This window comes from Pseudophryne corroboree, chromosome 3 (assembly GCF_028390025.1).
Source record: "Pseudophryne corroboree isolate aPseCor3 chromosome 3, aPseCor3.hap2, whole genome shotgun sequence".
Taxonomy (NCBI): domain Eukaryota; kingdom Metazoa; phylum Chordata; class Amphibia; order Anura; family Myobatrachidae; genus Pseudophryne; species Pseudophryne corroboree.
In genome coordinates, this window is record NC_086446.1 from 756,551,623 (window position 1) to 756,570,874 (window position 19,252).

Here is a 19,252-nt window from a genome sequence, read left to right on the forward strand (position 1 = left end):
ATGAAATGGGCCATCTTGCTAAAACGGTCCACTACTACCCATATGACTCGGCATCCGGCTGACAGAGGGAGGTCTACCACAAAATCCATGGAAATATGAGACCATGGCCTGAGAGGAACATTTAAGGGCATAAGTTGACCGATAGGCAAGGAACGGGGAACTTTATGCTGTGCACAGACTTGACAAGAAAAAACAAACTCCTTAATGTCTTTGGAAAGACCAGGCCACCATACTGAGCGGGAGACTAATTCCAAAGTCTTAGAGATCCCCGGATGCCCGGCAACTTTGCTATCATGAAACTCAGTCAAAACAGTTGCTCTCAAAAACTCAGGGGCATAAAGACGACCAGCAGGAGTATTTCCAGGAGCTTGATGTTGAAGCTGCTTTAACTGGGTGAATAAATCTTGTGTGAGACCTGCCCGAATGACTGAAGACGGAAGTATGGGAGTAACAGGACTGTTATCATGAACTGGAAGAAAACTGCGTGACAGGGCATCCGCCTTGGTATTCTTGGAACCTGGCCTGAAGGTGATAAAAAACTTGAAACGAGTAAAAAATAAAGCCCAACGAGCCTGCCGGGCATTCAGCCGTTTAGCTGATTCGATGTACTGAAGATTTTTGTGATCAGTCAAAACTGAAATGGTATGTGTTGCTCCCTCAAGCCAATGCCTCCACTCCTCGAAAGCCCATTTAATAGCCAGTAATTCCCGGTTACCAACATCGTAGTTGGATTCAGCAGAAGAGAATTTCCTGGACATAAAGGCACAAGGATGTAATTCTAGAGAGTCCGGATCCTTCTGAGACAGGATAGCCCCTACTCCAACCTCCGAGGCATCAACCTCAACAATGAAAGGCAATTCTGGGTTGGGATGTCTGAGGACTGGGGCTGAGATGAAGGCTTGTTTCAAGGCCTGAAAAGATACTTCAGCTTCACGTGACCAGTTGGTTGGATCCGCTCCCTTCTTAGTCAGTGCCACAATGGGAGCAACCAGGTCGGAGAAAGAATGAATAAATCTTCTATAATAATTCGCAAACCCTAAAAAGCGCTGAATTGCTTTTAAGTTGGTGGGTTGCGCCCAACTAAGGATGGCTTGGAGCTTCTTTGGTTCCATACAGAATCCCCGAGGGGAAATAATGTACCCTAAAAAGGATACCTCCGTGACATGAAATTCACACTTCTCCAGCTTGGCATATAGGTGATTTTCGCGTAATTTTTGAAGAACCTGACGCACCTGGGTAACATGTTGTTCAATAGAGTCAGAATAGATCAAGATATCGTCTAAGTAGACGACTACGAATCTTCCAAGAAAATCACGGAGCACATCGTTAATGAGATCCTGGAAAACTGCCGGAGCGTTAGACAGGCCGAATGGCATAACCAGATACTCGTAGTGACCCGATTGAGTACTGAATGCCGTTTTCCACTCATCTCCTGACTTGATTCGGATGAGGTTATAAGCTCCTCTCAGGTCAATCTTAGAAAAAATCACAGCCGAACGTAGCTGATCAAAGTGGACAGAAATCAGCGGCAAAGGGTAAGTATTTTTTACTGAGATCTTATTCAAGGCTCTAAAGTCAATGCAGGGTCTGAGTGATCCATCTTTCTTCTCCACAAAGAAGAAGCCTGCACTTAAAGGGGATTTAGATGGCCTGATAAATCCTTTCCCTAGGCTCTCTTTAACATACTCATTCATGGCCACAGTTTCTGGTCCGGACAATGCATATAACCTTCCCTTTGGCAATGTGGCACCAGGAATTAGCTCAATAGCACAATCATAAGGCCGATGGGGAGGCAGAATGTCCGCATTGCCCTTGGAAAATACATCAACAAAATCCTGGTATTCCACAGGAATGGGTGCGGGAATGACAGCAGCAATTCTGAGGGGAAGCGTAATACATTCCTTATTACAGATGGTACCCCATTGTGAGATCTCCCCCGACTGCCAATCAATGATGGGATTATGAAAGGCCAGCCAAGGGTGACCCAGAACCACTGGAACTGCTGGGCAATGGGTAAGGAAAAATTCAATTTTTTCGGAATGAAGAGCTCCTACCGAAAGTAGAACAGGGGGTGTACAGAGAGAAATAACCCCATTGGATAAGGGACTCCCATCTAAACCATGCATGGTGATATGCCTACCCAAGGTTAACTGAGGAATACCTAAGGCCTTGGCCCACGTTAAGTCCATAAAGTTCCCTGCAGCTCCACTGTCAACGAAAGCCGACACCGAAGAACAGAGGCTGCCAAAGGAAACTTTAGCTGGGACTAACAGGGAATTATTCGAGGAGATAAGCTGCAGACCAAAGTGAACCCCCTCACAATTCACTTGGTCGAGGCGTTTCCCGACTTGCTCGGACAATTACGGGCAAAATGTCCTTTACCCCCACAGTACAAACAAAGACCAGAATTTTGCCTTCTGGTTCTTTCTTCAGGAGACAGCTTGGAGAGACCCATCTGCATGGGCTCCTCTATGTCCACAGGAATGGAAAAAACACAAGGGGTAGACCCGACAGGTGCTCCTTTTTCAGCCCTCCGCTCTCTGAGACGACGATCAATCTTAATAGAAAGCTCCATGAGTTTATCGAGAGTCTCAGGAGCGGGATACTGAAGGAGACTGTCTTTTATAGACTCAGATAAGCCGAGGCGAAACTGACTGCGCAGGGCTGGGTCATTCCATCCACAGTCGTTCGACCAACGGCGAAACTCCGTACAATAAATCTCTGCGGGATTCCTACCCTGTCTGAGAGCACGCAACTGACTCTCGGCGGATGCCTCTCTATCAGGGTCATCATACAATAGCCCTAAAGACCCCAGAAAGGCGTCTACAGACAACAATGCCGGATCCTCTGTTCTTAAACCAAAAGCCCAGGTCTGGGGATCCCCCTGAAGTAAAGAAATAATAATTCCGACCCGCTGAGATTCCGTACCTGAGGAGACTGGTCTTAAACGAAAATAAAGTTTACAAGACTCTTTAAAATTAAAAAACTGCTTCCTATCACCAGAAAAACGGTCAGGCAAATGCATTTTCGGTTCAGGAACGACCCTCGGGGAAGTCCGTAAAAGATCTTCCTGTGACCTCACCCGAAGGGAAAGATCCTGAACCATCTGAGTAAGTTCTTGAATCTGGCTAACTAGAAGCTGGCCAGGATTTGGCCCTAAACCAGTGGGATTCATGAGGCCGACAAATCTTCTATCTGAAATTTACTGAATAAGGGAAAAAATCAAACCCTGTTTAATTTTAAGTTTTGGTCTGGCCGGTAATAATGTTATGATTCCAGTACTTCTGACCAGAGGAGATCTTATGACAGAGGCCAGAGTACTGGAAGGAAATGCTGGTTACGGGAGCGGGAAAGCCTAGTAACCCCTGGCGCCCTAACTCCGTTGTCTCGCCCGTGTAATCAGAAATCCCCTGCGAGACTATGGTTGCTTGAGCCCATGGCAGCCGCGTTTGAAGGGCGGATTATGTCTGCCCAACTCCGATGCCCCCTCAGGTCTTAATGGGAGACAAAGGGAAATCCGAGACAGGGTGATAACAAGGGGCCCTCTGACTAAGCAACCAGGCCAGGGGCTACAAGCTAACTAACTTAAACCAGAAGTATGTGCGGACAAACCGCCAGGGAAAAGGACAACCAAAAATCCACTAATCCGTTACTCCTATCCAGCACCGCTGGATACCAGAGTGGATTTGTGGGAGCGGAATCCTCCGCAAAAAGCTCCGAAACACAATATAACCAAATAATAAATAGTAAGCGGTCAAGCCGCAACACACGGCTACGCCGCGACTCACGAACACCACAGGATGTTAAAGGTGCTCGGTCTGGACTCCAGGAAAAGATGACAACTTCCGAGTACTGGATCACTGAGGACAGGAACGACCGGATAGAACAGGACTGGAAAACTCTCTGCAACTGACACAGCAAACAGGAAGCTATTACCGGCGTCTGTGAGAAGTCCTGAGAGTGCCTTTAAATGGGAGCCCTCCAATCAGGAGCCAGACAGGGCTAATTACAACATGCCGTGCAGCTGCATGCTGCACGGCCAGGAACCAGTGAGGTGATTAACTTAGACCCAGCAACGGGGAACGCGGTCCGACAGTGGCGTCCCCGTTGCTAGGGTCTGTGCGGCTCCGTGCGCCCGGCGTCTAGCGTTGCTAGGGAGCCGGCGGCTGTCCGCATGCGGCGTCCCTAGTTGCTAGGCGCCGGGCCGCACTGACGAGCGGACCCTCGGCGCCTAACATATACTGCCAACGGGCCAGCACCTGAACAGCCGCTGTGGCGGACCCTGTGGCTGCCGCATGGCCAGCGGTCCCATTCCGCAAAGAATGGGTACCGAACCCAAACACAGCAGCAACCCCGTACCTTAGTGATACCTTAGAACCCTGTGGCTGCCGCATGGTCAGCCTCCCCTGTCCGCCGGGGATAGGACCTATAATAAGCACACCCCCAAAAGCTCTGCTCCTCAACAGTTGCCGAGGATGACCCTGAGGCTGCCGCAAGGTAGCCACCCCAAACCGCAAGGAATAGGACCTAAGCAGTATACCGCCAACATGCCAGCACCTGAACAGCCGCCGTGGCGGACCCTGTGGTTGCCGCATGGCCAGCGGCCCCATTCCGCAAGGAATGGGTACCGAACCCAAACACAGCAGCAACCCTGTACCTTAGTGATATAACCAGCGAGCGCCTGTATCAGCAACCGGTCGCCCCCTCGGAGGCACATCCATACTCCTGCGCCAGGCGCAGCGGGCCGACACCCACAACCTCCTGGGCCTCCAAGGACACCCAGCGACCTCCAGCTGCTTGATCCGATTTGGATCACACCATCCTGCCGAGCAACCGACCACCCTGCAACCCGCGTTACAGATAAAGGTCCCGGCATCCCGACTGCCTGCTGCTCGCCACCCTTCGCTCACCCGCAAAAACCAGAAGAAAGCCAAAGCAAAGGCTAATCTAAACTGGGGCCACCTCCCACACCAACTTGGCGACAGGAGGCAGCACACCCAGCAACTCTGCCAAAATTTGCCACGCAGCAGGCCTACGTGTGTCCGCAGGCGCGGGGCGCACCCTAGCCCCCACCCCAAAGTGCTAACGAAAGACCAGGAGGGGTCCACCAGCCTGCGCAGTCTAGAACGGAAGGAAATGCCCGCAAAGGCAGGATACATGGCCGCCTAGGACCCCCCTCCCAAATAATGCTCGAACAGGAAAACCAGCAAACCGTCTACCAGGGACACACCCGCTGTACCCAACCTACTGAAAGAACCCCGGGACGCAGCAGACGCCCCAAACGAGGAAGGAGCCAACGCATGACCTGTCCGAGTAGCCAACCCGCCTGGACAATCCACCCGCCAGAAGACAGGCATGAGAAAACCTTATGACGCCACCCCGGAACCCACTCGCGGCACTCATCACATTGCAAAGAGACAAAGCATCCGCCAACCCATTCCGACTCCGGAGCGGGATGGTAAAACTGCACCGCCAGCAGCCACGCAGTTGTTGCAACAGCCGCAAAGCCTGGGGGGACCATAGGGAACAAGGGGGAGGAGGCCACAACAACCTCCACGGAAAAACTATAGTAATGAAGACCAAATCCACCCAAACATCTCTGATCCCGCGGGAAGGGAAACCGCGGTACGCTACCTGGTCGACCCCGCAGGGGCCCTTAGGATTCCTGAAAAACTATGCCACCCATGGGGATAAACCTGCTCGCCAAAGGGGAGGAGCCAACAACTGCACCCGCTTAAACCGACTTCCCGTTAACCCCAGCCGTTGTTAATAAAACACCAACAGTGTCGGTACCTTGTCAGCGAGGAGGCGACAGCAAGCCGCAATTGTGCCCAGCGCCAACCCCAGAACCTCAGGCAACCGATAGGGCCGCAGCCGCGTACCGGGGCAACAGGATCCCCCATGACCCTGACAAAAACCTGGCCCCCTACCGAAGGACGGCTGTAAACCACATTTCCTTCCATACCCCTAAAGAGAAACTAGTTCCTGTAGCGAGAAACCAAAGGGACCGGATCCGGACCGTCGCGCCAGCGCAATGTAGTGCAGAATATCTCAGAAAAACACATGAGACCGAAAAAATTCAGGGATACTAACCTGTCAGCAGAGAAACCAGGCCCCTAATCGAGGCCCTAAAAATTGGAGGTGATAGAGACGCCGGAGAAGTGGCACATACAAGACCCACGTATAAGTTAAACAAAAGGGGAGGTACCCGGCCCATATTCACGGATCAAAACGCAGAGTCCCTAAAAGACTAACACTCACCCCGCACGCGGTCTAGGAAATGGAGCATGAAAAGAAAACCCCCTGAAGATACGATAAATGTAGGCTAAGGCGGCACTAGCCCGGGGTCCCTAGCAACAACCCCACAGGGAAGAAGCACAAGCCGGGAAGAGGGGAAAAAACGGCATAGGGCCCACACGAGCCCCAAGCCGATTTGGCGACCACCCTCCGCCGAACCTGAAGCGTTAAAGCGTGCGCGGACTTACAACACCCGCTCGCGGCCGGGGCACCGTCATTGGACGGGAGACCGGCTTAGCAAATTTGCAGGAGTGCCGGACACGGGAGTGGACCTATGGTGTACTAGCCCTTGCCATAAGCAGAACCCCCCTCCCTACCAAGGAGCGTGAAACAGAAACACCAACTGCGAGGGCCCCGCGATCAGGGACCCCACTGTGAGGTCCGGCCTGCCGGGTGACCCCCAAACACAACCCCAAGAAATTGACGTTAACCCCCGAGCCCGATGGACTTCACGTCGTAATCAACCCGCGCGTTAACCTCGGATTTAAAACGCTAACACAACTACTGCACCCAGCTAGGATGGTAGGCAGGTCGCGCCCGGTGCAACCATCCGCAAAAACCCAAAGCACCCGCCTGCCCTCGCCGCGAACCTCAGGGGGAAAGGGGGGGGGGCGGCGGAGGGGACCGAAGCCGCCGCCTCCGTCCCGTTCCGAGAACGCCTAACGTCCCACGCCGCGCAATGGGCCTAGCCCACCAACGCGGGCGCCAAGGAGAGCCAGAGGACACTACAGAGGTTAAGGAATACTGTATCAATAAATAGAAACAACAGCATGCTCACCGGTGTCTGAAGGTCTTGGAACACCATCAGCTGTCGCCACCGCCACCGATCTCGGCGGTGCGTCGTCCGCTGCCACTGCATCCCTCCTCGGCCTCCGGTTCCTTCGTGCGGACGCCCGACTCGTCCAGACCCGCAGACACCTGCGCAGACAAAAATAGAGGGGACAACAAGCGCCGGAAGCGCCCGCGCTTTGATGAATCAACAGGAGGCACAGTCAGGAGGGGGGGGAGGAAGGGGGGTCGCCCCGAGGGCAGATGACCGACCACGTGGGCTGACCCCCGGGGGTAAAAACTGAGCCAATAGGGTGATAAGTTGCAGGGGTAGGAGCCCGCAGACCCGGATGGCGCGGCACGGTAGATGTGGTAACGGCCTGCGGAATGGGGCAGGGACGAGCTCCGGGTAACAACTACCGGAACCGCCCCCCGGCAAACCCAGCCGCTGGAGAAACAAGGGACAGGGCCAGGCAGGTGGACAGACGCCACTACCGGCGACTCCGCCGCCACCCTCCGCACCACAGCAGCCCAGAACTACGGGGGCACCGGCAAGCCGCGACACGGGGGAGAGGGGGCGCAGGACAGAACAGCCCCGTGCTAGAAGGGGGGGGCGCACGCGGGCGAGACCCCCGCCGTGAGCCCAGCGGCAGGCGTCCCCAGCTAAAGGGGGCCAACCGCGTAACGGCACCCCTTACAGCAAACCCGTCCTCAAAACCAGGGCGCCTGGGCCCCGATAACCCACCCACCCCCACTGAGGGACCTGGCAACCAAATTCCCAGCCTGGTGGCATGTCCCAGATGCACCTAGTGCATCAGAAAAACATGCAGTGCTGGAGCCGCCGCAGCCCCATACCCTCCCCGGCCATAATACCCGGCGTGCTGAAAAACGCCGCTGCCACGTGGGCACTCAGGCCGGAAAACGGGGAGGGAGCAGGGGACGAACGCAGGGCGCACGAACCGGAGGAGAGCCGCCAGGCGCCAAACAGCCGCCGGGGTTGAAGTCCGCGACCGCGGCCGAACAACGCTAGAGCCTGCTGCTGTAGGGGCGCCACACCACCCCGCACGGCGGAGCAGCAGGGGGAGAAGCGGGGGCCGAAGCGGCACGACCCCGCCGCGCACGGTCGGATGCCGGGAAGGGGACAGGGGAGGCCCCGCTCCGGGGACGACCGCGCCGGAAGCCCGTGGCTGCAGCCAAACGAGGAGGGGCGGGGGAGAGGACAAGCAGGCATGCGGGCAGAGGAGCGCAGGGGACAGGGACTCAAGGACCCTATTCACCTGCAGGAAGACACGTAGGGAGAGAAAGGGAGGGGAGGGGAGGGGGGGGGCAAAACCGGGCCACAAGGATACACCACAAGGAATTACTTAAACCATAAAATCAGAAACAAGTGCACTCTGTACTCAGCCTTCCTGGGCATTCCAAAATGGCAAGAGGAAGCTGAGTCATATGATCATGGCTTATATATTCTTCCAAGACCAACCCCTACACCCTTGATGGACAGCCCTATGATCCTATAGGAAAATACCCAAGAACACACTGATCTGCCTAGCAACTGCTTAGTCATCAACAACCAATCACAAAAAATTGGACTCTTATATGGCTTCAGGCTTATGCAGCCTTCAGCTTCTTTTAGTATGGTTTTTGTAACCAACAGAAACAGTCAATTATTCATTTCTGTATCATTATTTCCTCTCCATTTGTGAGGGAATGAGCTTAACAACATACTCGTCTCTGCGGGAGACAAGAGAGCAATATGAAGGAAGACCTAAAACTGTTGCCTGTATGGCTCTTGCTATGCAACAAGTTTTCTAACTAATAGCAAGAGGGCTTTGTGTCCAAGTGACAAAAAAAAGACACATTTACAAACAAATGCTTCTTCTATTCAGAGGTGACTGGCCAGGCTTGCACTCCTATGTCCGCATAACCACATATCCCCAAGCTGAGAGAACAATGTGCTTGCTGACACTCTCAGTCATCATAGGGGCCTGAAAGTTCCATGCCCTGGAAGCCATAAGTATTTAGTTGGCTTGGTAGTGCAAAACCTGGGATAGACAATAGCAATGAGATGTAAACACTCCCTAATAGGTGCTAGATCCGTGTAAATATGATATCTCCAATATAGATGTCAAATGAGGTATCAAAATATGGTAAAAATATTTAATAAAATGAACATAAAATCTGACAAATATAGAAATATAAAACACATGTGGTGAATTACAATGAAGGCAGGAAGGTGATCGTACCCGTATATTTGGTGGGAGCCGCAGGTGTTGAGAAAGCAAAGTACCCCGGGAAATACCCAGCTATAGGCTCCAGAGATTTAATTCCCAAATGACCGTCCACAAGACCCACAGCATGCAGAGGTTGTCCGTCTTGATAATAATGGAATAAGGCACAGCAGGGCAAATCCAGCGCGTTTCGGGACTATGCTGTCCCTTTTTCAAGGCTGATTGCCCCCTGTGCAGTTGTCTGTGCCTTTATCCTAGTGTAGATCCTATCAGAGGTTGCCGCATCTGCATTTCCGCTCACTTCCGGTCCGGAAGTACCGGAAGTGACGTCATATGCGTTCCAAATGGTTGTTTACGTTCCATTGACCGGAAGTGGCCTGTGTTGCACTTTATAGGAGGCAGTTCACATGTTTATTTTGAAGTTCCATGTTCATAAAACATTATAATGATGTCCTAAATATGTTGATGGTGATTCTTAATGATGGTAAGTTATTCAGATGGGTGATCCTCAAAGAAAAAGAGATACTGTAACAATCAATGAATAATAATACAATGAAAAAATTAGTAAATAATTATTTTTTTGTAAAAAAATGTTATAAGGCATATAAACTGATATGAAGGGTGTATATAGAACGCATTGTGAGGAGAAAAGGGGGGGGGGGGTATTTAAAGAAACCATTTAATTTCAAAGTCCTGATTCTATATCCACCCTTCATATCAGTTTATATGCCTTATAACAATTTTTGACTTACAAAACAAAACTTTTTCATTGTATTATTATTCATCGATTGTTATCTCTGGTGGAGACACGACAACCGTGAAATGAAATATACACAGTGGCAGTGGCAAATTTCCCATTAGGAAGGTCCCGGCCCGTCCTCCTTCGGCCCACCCCCGCAATGCCGTGACAACGCCCTACCGACAGCCGCCGCTGTCAATCACACTGCGGTCACATCCATCGGGAATGCGATTTCTGCAAACTGCGCTGCGGCCCGCATTGGCGACCGCATCTCAATTACCCCCCATAAGCCAACTTCAGTGGAGTGTAAATGGGTAGGACAACATGCACTTACTGCCCCTATAAGCGGTCCTACTTAGTAAATATGTATACAGAATAAATACTAAAAATCAAAATGTATGTTTTTTTTTTTAATTCTATTAAATTGGCAATCAACAAATGAGGGCTAATAACCAATCAATGAAATGATAAAATTATGCAGGGGTGTCGACTATTACTGTTGTGCCCGGGGGCACCCTCACCCCTAAATTCGCCCCTGAATTTTCTTATATGTCAGTCAGTGCTGAATCCTGAGAATGCAGACCAGAATTCCAACGTACAGAAAAGAGGAATTGCTGTTTTTATATAGATCTTCATGTGGAGTTAAAGACACAACTTAACCCTTTTCATTAATGTTCTGCCTATTATATTTCCCAAAGAGAGCTCAAAGTTCCTATCTTACACTACTGATCTCAGTCGGGGGGCAACAGTCTGTCTGTGGGACTCCTAACTAAGGGCCTAACTCAGCCCTGATTGCTGGTGTGAAAAATGGCACAGCGGCCGATTATCGAATGACTGCTCATGCGTATGGATCGTAATGCGCAGGCGTGAGGCTAAACTGCGAAAACATCCTGCGTTTTTTTTAGCGCTAGGCGAACACAGGCTGATTGACAGGAAGCGGACGTTTGTGGGTGGTAACTGCCCGTTTTCTGGGAGTGTCAGGGAAAACGCAGGCGTTCCCGAGCGTTTTCAGGGAAGGTGTGTGACGTCAGCTCCGGCACGATCAGCCCAGTGTCGGACTGGGGTATGAAGGGCCCACCGGGGGAATGCAGTTATAGGGGGCCAAACTTAGGGGTGTGGCTAGCCTACAAAGGGGGTGTGGCCAGCCTCCACAGAGGATTGAAATACACAATAGTTTAGTGCAGTGTAATGCAACATATCTACCATGCATAATACAAGTGCACAGTCTGGATCCTGATCCCTAGAGGAAGGAGTGGGCCCTCAGGCAGTGGGGCCTACCGGTGGTTTCCCTGGTACCCCTGTGGGCCAGTCCGAACCCTAGATCAGCCTGTTTGTATGGCACTGTAGGTCATACTTGCCGACTTTTGGGCTGCTCTCTCCGGGAGAGAGCAGCCGGTCGGCTCAGCAGGGCAGGCGGGCAGTGAGGTGACGTGCAGAGGGGGGCGGGTCAGAGTGGGAACGGGGGCGTGGCTGCTGGATCGCGTCATGTAAGCCACAACCCCCGCTGTGTAATGCCGCTATTACCGGCATTATACAGCAGGGGCCGTGGCTATGATGACGCGATTCAACAAGAATGGCGTCATCGCCTGCCCGGACCGCCCACTTTACTCGCTAAGTGGGCGGCCGGACAGGGGGTGACCCCTGAAATCAGGAGACTTGCCTGCTCTTCCGGGGGGCCGGGAGGGTCACCCGATTTTTCAGGAGCCTCCCGCCCATTCTGGGAGGGTAGGCAAGTATGCTGTAGGTCAGTGCAGGAGTAGGTCCTGGGCTACACACAGACTGCACCGAATGCAAAAATCATTCGATGGTGAGTGAGTTGCGAACGGGTTTGCAGCTGTCCGCTGTTTGGCTAAGGTTTCGCACGGCGTACACATGCATTCACACACTTGCATGGAGCGGGATTTCACTCTCTATGGGCGGCAAAATCGCACAACATCGATCAGGTCTGAGTTAGGTCCTAAGCACTGACCTGTGTCATACTCTGAATGTGCAGTGGGTTAACAATTAATGAAGAGTGTTGCCATTTTCATGAAAAAGTCTCATAAATAACTTACTGCACACTGCCATATTTCTGGAATGTTCACATCTCACCTCCTCATCACATTTATTAATTTAAATGGAGACGTGGAATGGTGGAATTTTATTACAAGTATTTTATGTTTTGCATTTTATATCATATATTTAGTCTTTAAATATATAACTGAACTATATATAGAATTATCAGACAAATTGCATGTGTCAACGTAGACGTGCCTAATTGGCCATAACATTGTTTTAATGTCCTGTTTCTCTCCATCTTCTACCAGACAGTATAGAGGATGAGTTTGAGTTGTCTACAGTTTGCCATCGTCCAGAAGGACTGGAACAACTACAAGAACAAACCAAATTCACGAAAAGAGAACTTCAGGTACTCTATCGAGGCTTTAAGAATGTAAGTATACAGACTGTACCGTCCATGCAACCTGGCACGTCATACCTCAGTACTTCCATATAATATGTTGCAGTGCTGCAGGCTTGGACCTGTAGAGACCAATGTACATTATCAGTAACCGTGTGCTATTATTCATACTTTGATGGCTCAATATAGACCTATATGGGTAAGGGTGTGGTATGGAAGGTAGATAGTAACTAGGTCGACAGTGTCTAGGTCGACCACTATTGGTCGATAGTAACTAGGTCGACAGGGATGCTAGGTCGACAAGGTCTCTAGGTCGACAAGGTCTCTAGGTCGACATGTTCTAGGTCGACAGGTCAAAAGGTCGACATGATTTTTTAATTTTTTTTGTGTCGTTTTCATCGTAGAGTGACCGGGATCCCCAATTAGTGCACCGTGTCCCCACGGCTTCGCTCGCCATGCTTCGGGCGAGGTGCCTCGCTCCGCTACCGCTGCGCTCGGCCTAGAAACCTTGTCGACCTAGTTTCTGTCAACCAATAGTGGTCGACCTACATAGTGTCGACCTAGTTACTGTCGACCTAGAGACTGGATCCCACGGGTTCAGTATGATTTCCCGATGGACGGGATGCCGGCGGTCAGGGTACCGACAGCGGCAAACCGTCCATGAGAATCCCGACAGCTGCATACAGACATGAATGTACTGTAATGTACTTGGTGCTCAGGGATTGCACTTTTGTCCTGATGGACGGGATGCCGGCGGTCAGGGTACCGACAGCAGCAAACCGTCCATGAGAATCCCGACAGCTGCATACAGACATGAATGTACTGTAGTGTACTTGGTGCTTAGGGATTGCACTTTTGTCACAATCGTTGCAGTGTAAATTTGCACGATATTGTGGGAAGCAGGACGCAGAGCTCAGCCCTTTTGTCCCCCGGTCTCTAGTCATTTTACCTTGTCGCACACTGCTGTGTTACACAAAGACACATTTGTGTGCACAGCCCTTGTACTTTGTGCTTTTGTTGCATTCGCAGTGCAAAACAATAATGAAAATTGGGTAAAATATTTAAAAACTGGACGCATGGTGCTGCTTAGTCGCATATTATTATTATTACATTTTATTTACAGGGCGCCACAAGTGTTTGGCAGCGCCGCATGTACGGCAGACATTAGAACAATACAGGGTACACAGAACTTAACATTACAGTAACAGGAAAACTGAAACACAGGTAACAATTAGCACCACAAGTCTCAGTACACACTACAGCTGAGATGTGAGGAAGCAAAGGAGTAATCGGCGTACTACTAGGGGCAGGCAGCCATTGGGAGAGATAAACGGTAACGAGCAAGAGGAGATGTGGGATTAGACGATCGCTGAGTAGGAGACAGCTGTAATTGAAGTGTGAGAGAAGAGGGCTGTAAGGACAGGAGGGGAGAGGGCCCTGCTCCAAGGAGCTTACAATCTAGGGGGTGGGGAGAGACAGACAGGTGACATGAGGTGCAAGCAAGTGAAAGTCTCAATATCTTGTTTGCAGATTAGAAGGATATTATGGGCGATTATTCTGAATCACACGTATTGCTTTTCCACTGACCAGTTTGCACCCTATATCACGGAACAACAGAATCCATCGGAGTCCCGTCCTACTCAGAATACAGCCAACATATGTGTAAATTCGCTTCTGCGCATGAGCTGTATAAATAAACTCACCGTTTGCGTCCATGAACCATACCTCCCAACATATATGCTGTTGAAATCGGGTTCTTGCACACGCCCATAAAGGGGTGTGGTCTAATGGGTAGGGGGCGTGGCCTCACAGCATTCCTGATTCATCACTCTGGGGATGCATCCAGCACGCCCGGAGATGCTGGGCTGCCTCCAGAGACTCTCACTGCACTGTGTAGATGCCGTGAGCATGTGCCCAACATCTATTCACCAGCAGTGATGTGTACTCCCCCCCGACTTCCTCTACCCCACCGCGGGACTTTGTGGCTCGGAGGTGGGGCAGAGGGACCACGCAACTGAAAATCAGAACTTGTGTGTCCCTTTTCCACATTGGTGAGCTCTCCTGCATCGGTGGATAACCCTGATCTACGTGAATGAATAGGCTGCGTTCTCATGAAGAGGGAGATTTATCAAAGCTTTGAGAGAGATACAGTGGAGAGAGATAAAATGCCAACCAGTCAGCTTTGTCGCCCTTTTTCAAACACAGCCTGTAACATGACAGTTAGGAGCTGATTGTTCTGTACTTTATCTCTCTCCACTTTATCTCTCCTCAAGCTTTGAAATCTTGTTCAGTGTCCACATATTGGGGCAGATGTATTAAGCCCGGAGAAGGGATAAAGGGGGACATTTACTAAGCAGTGATAAGAGCGGAGAAGTGAGCCAGTGGAGAAGCTGGCCATGGCAACCAATCAGCACTGAAGTAACATCTATAATTTGCATACTGTAAAATGATACAGAGCTGCTGATTGGTTGATGGGGCCACTTCTCTACTGGCTCACTTCTCCGCTCTTATCACTGCTTAGTAAATGTTCCCCAAAGACGTGATAAAGCAGTGATAAGTGCAAGATGATAACGCACCAGCCAATCAGCTCCTAACTGTCATTTTTGTAATCCGTAATGATTGGCTGGTGCGTTCTCACCTTGCGCTCATCACCGCTTTATACCTTCTTTATCCCTTGACCAGGCTTAATACATCTGCCCAGATTTCCACATCCATGCAGAGCAGGCCACAGATACACTTGTGCGTCAGGGCCTATAGCATCCTGTATATGTGGAGACTTTTCTTCTGTCCTTGACGCGCGTGGATCTGCCAGAAGACAGTTAAACTTCTCGAAAGTCAGATTATAAATGATTAAAGAGCTCGTGATGACCCTGCTGTAACGTCTCAGGTTCTCAACCTGGATGTTCTTCAGTATACTAAGTAAAACGTAACAAGCGGCACCGGAGCTCAGTTTTCAGGCTACACAACACACAATGGTGAGAGAGAGGTCCTTGGACCTTGGCAAAATGATCCTAATTTTAATGATTGCTGGTGAAGGCTCTCAATGTCCGATTCATTATTTAGACGCATACAAGGGTCAAACTCTGATTTTGTTTTTTTTAAATATGACCCTGGGGAACAAATGGCGTCAGACCTGGTATGTTAATACTTAATTACACTTAATGGAAAGGTGTACAAGCGCAGCCTTATGGTGCCTGGTAGTGATGAGACTGAGGGGAACATTTACTAAGCAGTGATAAGAGCAGAGAAGTGAGCTAGTGGAGAAGTTGCCCATGGCAACCAATCAGCACTGAAGTAACATCTATCATTTGCATACTATAAAATGATACAGAGCTGCTGATTGGTTGATGGGGCAACTTCTCCACTGACTCCCTTCTCCGCTCTTATCACTGCTTAGTAAATGTCCCCCTGAGTATCTAGACATACAGTAAATGAAATAAGAAATACATATGTATTACCTGTATGTTTGCTTTTCATTTACAAGCTAATGATCTTATTCGTTGTAACAGGAATGTCCTAGCGGCATTGTCGACGAAGATAATTTCAAACAGATTTACTCCCAGTTTTTTCCACAAGGAGGTAAGATGTACTTTATAATGTGTACGTGTATAATGTACTATTACTGAGACACTTATAATGTCAAAACAAAAGACAACAACAGTGATTGAGCCTCCCCCAGGTTAAAGGGATTGAAACACCTCGCTTCGTAGCAATGTATATTACGATTGGCCGAGGGACTTGGCATCAGTGAGATGTTCCTAGGATTCCAGGATACAGTATACAGCAGGGTGCGGAATCTAGTCCAGGTATTCAGTTTGATCAAGTCTGGTCAGCAGCAGCAAGCATGATTGCAGACACCTGTCAGCCTGCTGTTAAAATGGTTCCAGACACAAGAGACAGTGGTCCTGATGGTGAACTAGTCGCCCAGGTGATAGGCCAGACAGGTGGCTACTGTTATGGGCACCTGGATCAATGGTCTCTTGAGAATTTACACTTTGTATGCTGAGAACTGCTGTGAAATATTGTTCAACCTATGACTTCTTGGTAACCGCTTATGTTCAGTTGTGAGCGATTATCGTCAGACTGCGCATGTACTGCAATCACACTGCGCATACGCTAAGGTGCAGCTGCTATCCTGCTCGCAGTGAGGATTGTATGGAGAAATGATTGACAGGTAGTGACCATTTGGGTGTTAACAGGGAATTGTTGCAAAAACGCAGACGTGTTATGTCATTTTTTGGGGCGTGTATATGCCGTCAGCTGCGGGCTTGAACGTGCAAAAACATGGCGTCTGCATTGCTACTGCTGAGTCTAGTCTGTTTAGCCATAGGCCAACCCTTAACCTCGATGTTCCTCATTTTTGCATATAGGCTGCGAATGTGTGCGCAATTGTGAATGGATTTGCGATGGCTCCGGCGGGCATCTCTTTTCAGTCCTGGGCGGCAGCTTGACTTGCTGACATAAGCAGGAGCAAAGCCAAGATAACCGCACATGCTAAAGCATGTCAGTAGAAACATGAATTAGGCCCTATGTTCTAAACTCGCAGGGACGGGGTCAGCGATAAACGCTGTCCCTGCGAGTCACATTCCGCCATATCTGAGGAGTCTTTGACAAGAGAATCTTACATCGTGCAGCAGCGAATGTCAGACATGGGATCCAGCCGGCGGCTGCAGAAGAGGGATTGTAAGATCCCTCTCCTCTGAATGTACCGCCATAGACATAAAGCGGTTTATGCCATCTGAGGAAGGTGTCAGTTAAAGGGACCAAAAATGTTTGGTACAGAGGGGTCAGACTGCATTCCCTACTGAAATTAATGGGGACTGCAGTCTGCAGTGGTAGAGATTTCTGGGTGATATCATTCATTAGGCCAGTGGTTCTCAAACTGTGTGCTGTGGCACCCTGGGGAGCTTCAGATCACTTTTAGGGGTGCCCCGGGTTGGGTGGTCCAGGACAAATGAAAATTATTTATGGTCAGTGTAATAGGCAAAACCAGTGCTGGTGGCTGTCAGTCATAAAATATGTGGATAAACAGAAGCAAATCTTATCCCTCACCACACAATTGAACCTAAGGATGACATATAAACACAATTTTCTTAATTTCATATTTATTTCTAAATTTCTCACTGAGAAACTTTTGGCCTAGGGGTGCCATGGAAAAAAATAATCTGATACTCTAGGGCGCCGTGATTCAAAAAAGTTTGGGAACCACTGCCGCCTACATAGCCGGGTTATATAAAGTTGCAGTTTCTTCATAATTTTATGCTTGATGTATCAATATTTTCAGGTACATCCACAATTTGTTTTCTATCTACAGTATATCAATGTGTCTATAGTTTTGTTTGCTTACTTTTTGGTCCTATGTATCACACAACTCTAGTAGGGACACAGCTAGTAAGAATATGCAGTCCATGCAAAGAAGAGGCCTTCGTATTCCGATAACCATTCGCATTCTTCATGCTTTACACTGCTGGGGTTCAGCCCAGGTGTGCTACTGCGTATATGCAAACGTTGGCTCAGTGAGGACTGGAGGAGGCTGAGGGATATAAATGGATCTCTCTTTGCAATCCAGACCCTCTTTCTGTACTCAGGGCAGTCGAGAGCCAGGATGGGCCCAGGTACTTGTCAAGGGGCGTGGCCTAATCACAGGAGGTGTGGTCATGTACCCTTAGAAAAATATACTGAAAAAAATAGTATTTTAAGCACCTCCATGGCCACGCTGCTGCCCAGTACACAGCGGCGTGTGATGGGCTGAGGAGAAGAGCTGCATCTGCTGCTGCTAGGTAAGGGGGAGGGGGCCTGGGCCCATACTGGACCCTCATTGGGCCCCTCCATCAGACCTGGGCCCGGGTAATTTGTACCCTCTCCCCCCTCTCTCGGCACCACTGTCTGTAGTAAGTTGCAGGGGTAAGCAGGCTAATGTTATCTGGAGATGGCGTTAGTACCTGCAGTCATGCCCCAGACTTACAGTGCTCAGAGTCTGATACATACTGCAGGACTTGCACATATATATCTTTTAAGGAACCTTGCAACAATGGTGGAGTATGATGTGGACATTAAAGTAGAAGATATTTGTGTACCGGATGGCGGTCATTAGGTCGACATGAGTTAGGTCGACATACATTGGGCCGACCACGTTTGTTAGACATGCATTAGGTCGACATGGTCACTAGGTCGACGTGGGCATTAGGTACCTCCTGTATTGACCCATTCATACAAGTAGGAGACTTAAATTTGAGAAGAATATGCAGAAGATCTTGTTTCTCCATGGTTAATGAATGTGGGCGTTTGACATGCATGCTCTCCTCTGCAATTTGTGATAAATATTGTAGTTTGGTAAGGGGACAATTAAATAGAACATTATTATTGATAGCTATTGCTACAAAAGGATCTTTGAGCATTATCTGGTTAGCTCAGAACAGTCCCTTCTTTTGTTGGATATAATGGGTCACACAGCAAGATCACTGTCTGATTCGGCAACACACGTAGACGGTCCCATTGAATGTGAACTGGACTTCATAACCTGGGCCAAACAGACAGATTTTTTTTAGCTTATATATAAACACAGTAGTGTACAAAAGTTTTAGGCAGGCGTGGAAAAAATGCTGCAAAGTAAGAATGCTTTCAAAACTAGAAGTGTTAATAGTTTATTTTTATCAAGTGACAAAATGCAAAGTGACTGAACAGAGGAGAAATCTAAATCAAACCAATATTTGGAGTGACCACCCTTTGCATTCAAAACAGCATCAATGCTTCTAGGTACACTTGCACACAGTTTTTGAAGGAACTCGGCAGGGAGGTTGTGCAGGGCCAAAAATAGGCTTC

General features: G+C 49.5%; 1 protein-coding gene across 4 annotated transcripts in view; it reads left to right on the forward strand.

The window, feature by feature from the left end:
* KCNIP2 (potassium voltage-gated channel interacting protein 2) overlaps positions 1–19,252 on the forward strand; it is a 652,480-nt gene that overhangs the window by 607,543 nt on the left and 25,685 nt on the right. For all 4 annotated transcript variants that reach the window (XM_063962382.1, XM_063962381.1, XM_063962380.1 and 1 more), the window contains 2 exons: positions 12,339–12,463; positions 15,940–16,009. In XM_063962382.1, the coding sequence (XP_063818452.1) occupies positions 12,339–12,463; positions 15,940–16,009 (195 nt within the window). The remainder of the gene's footprint in view (positions 1–12,338; positions 12,464–15,939; positions 16,010–19,252) is intronic.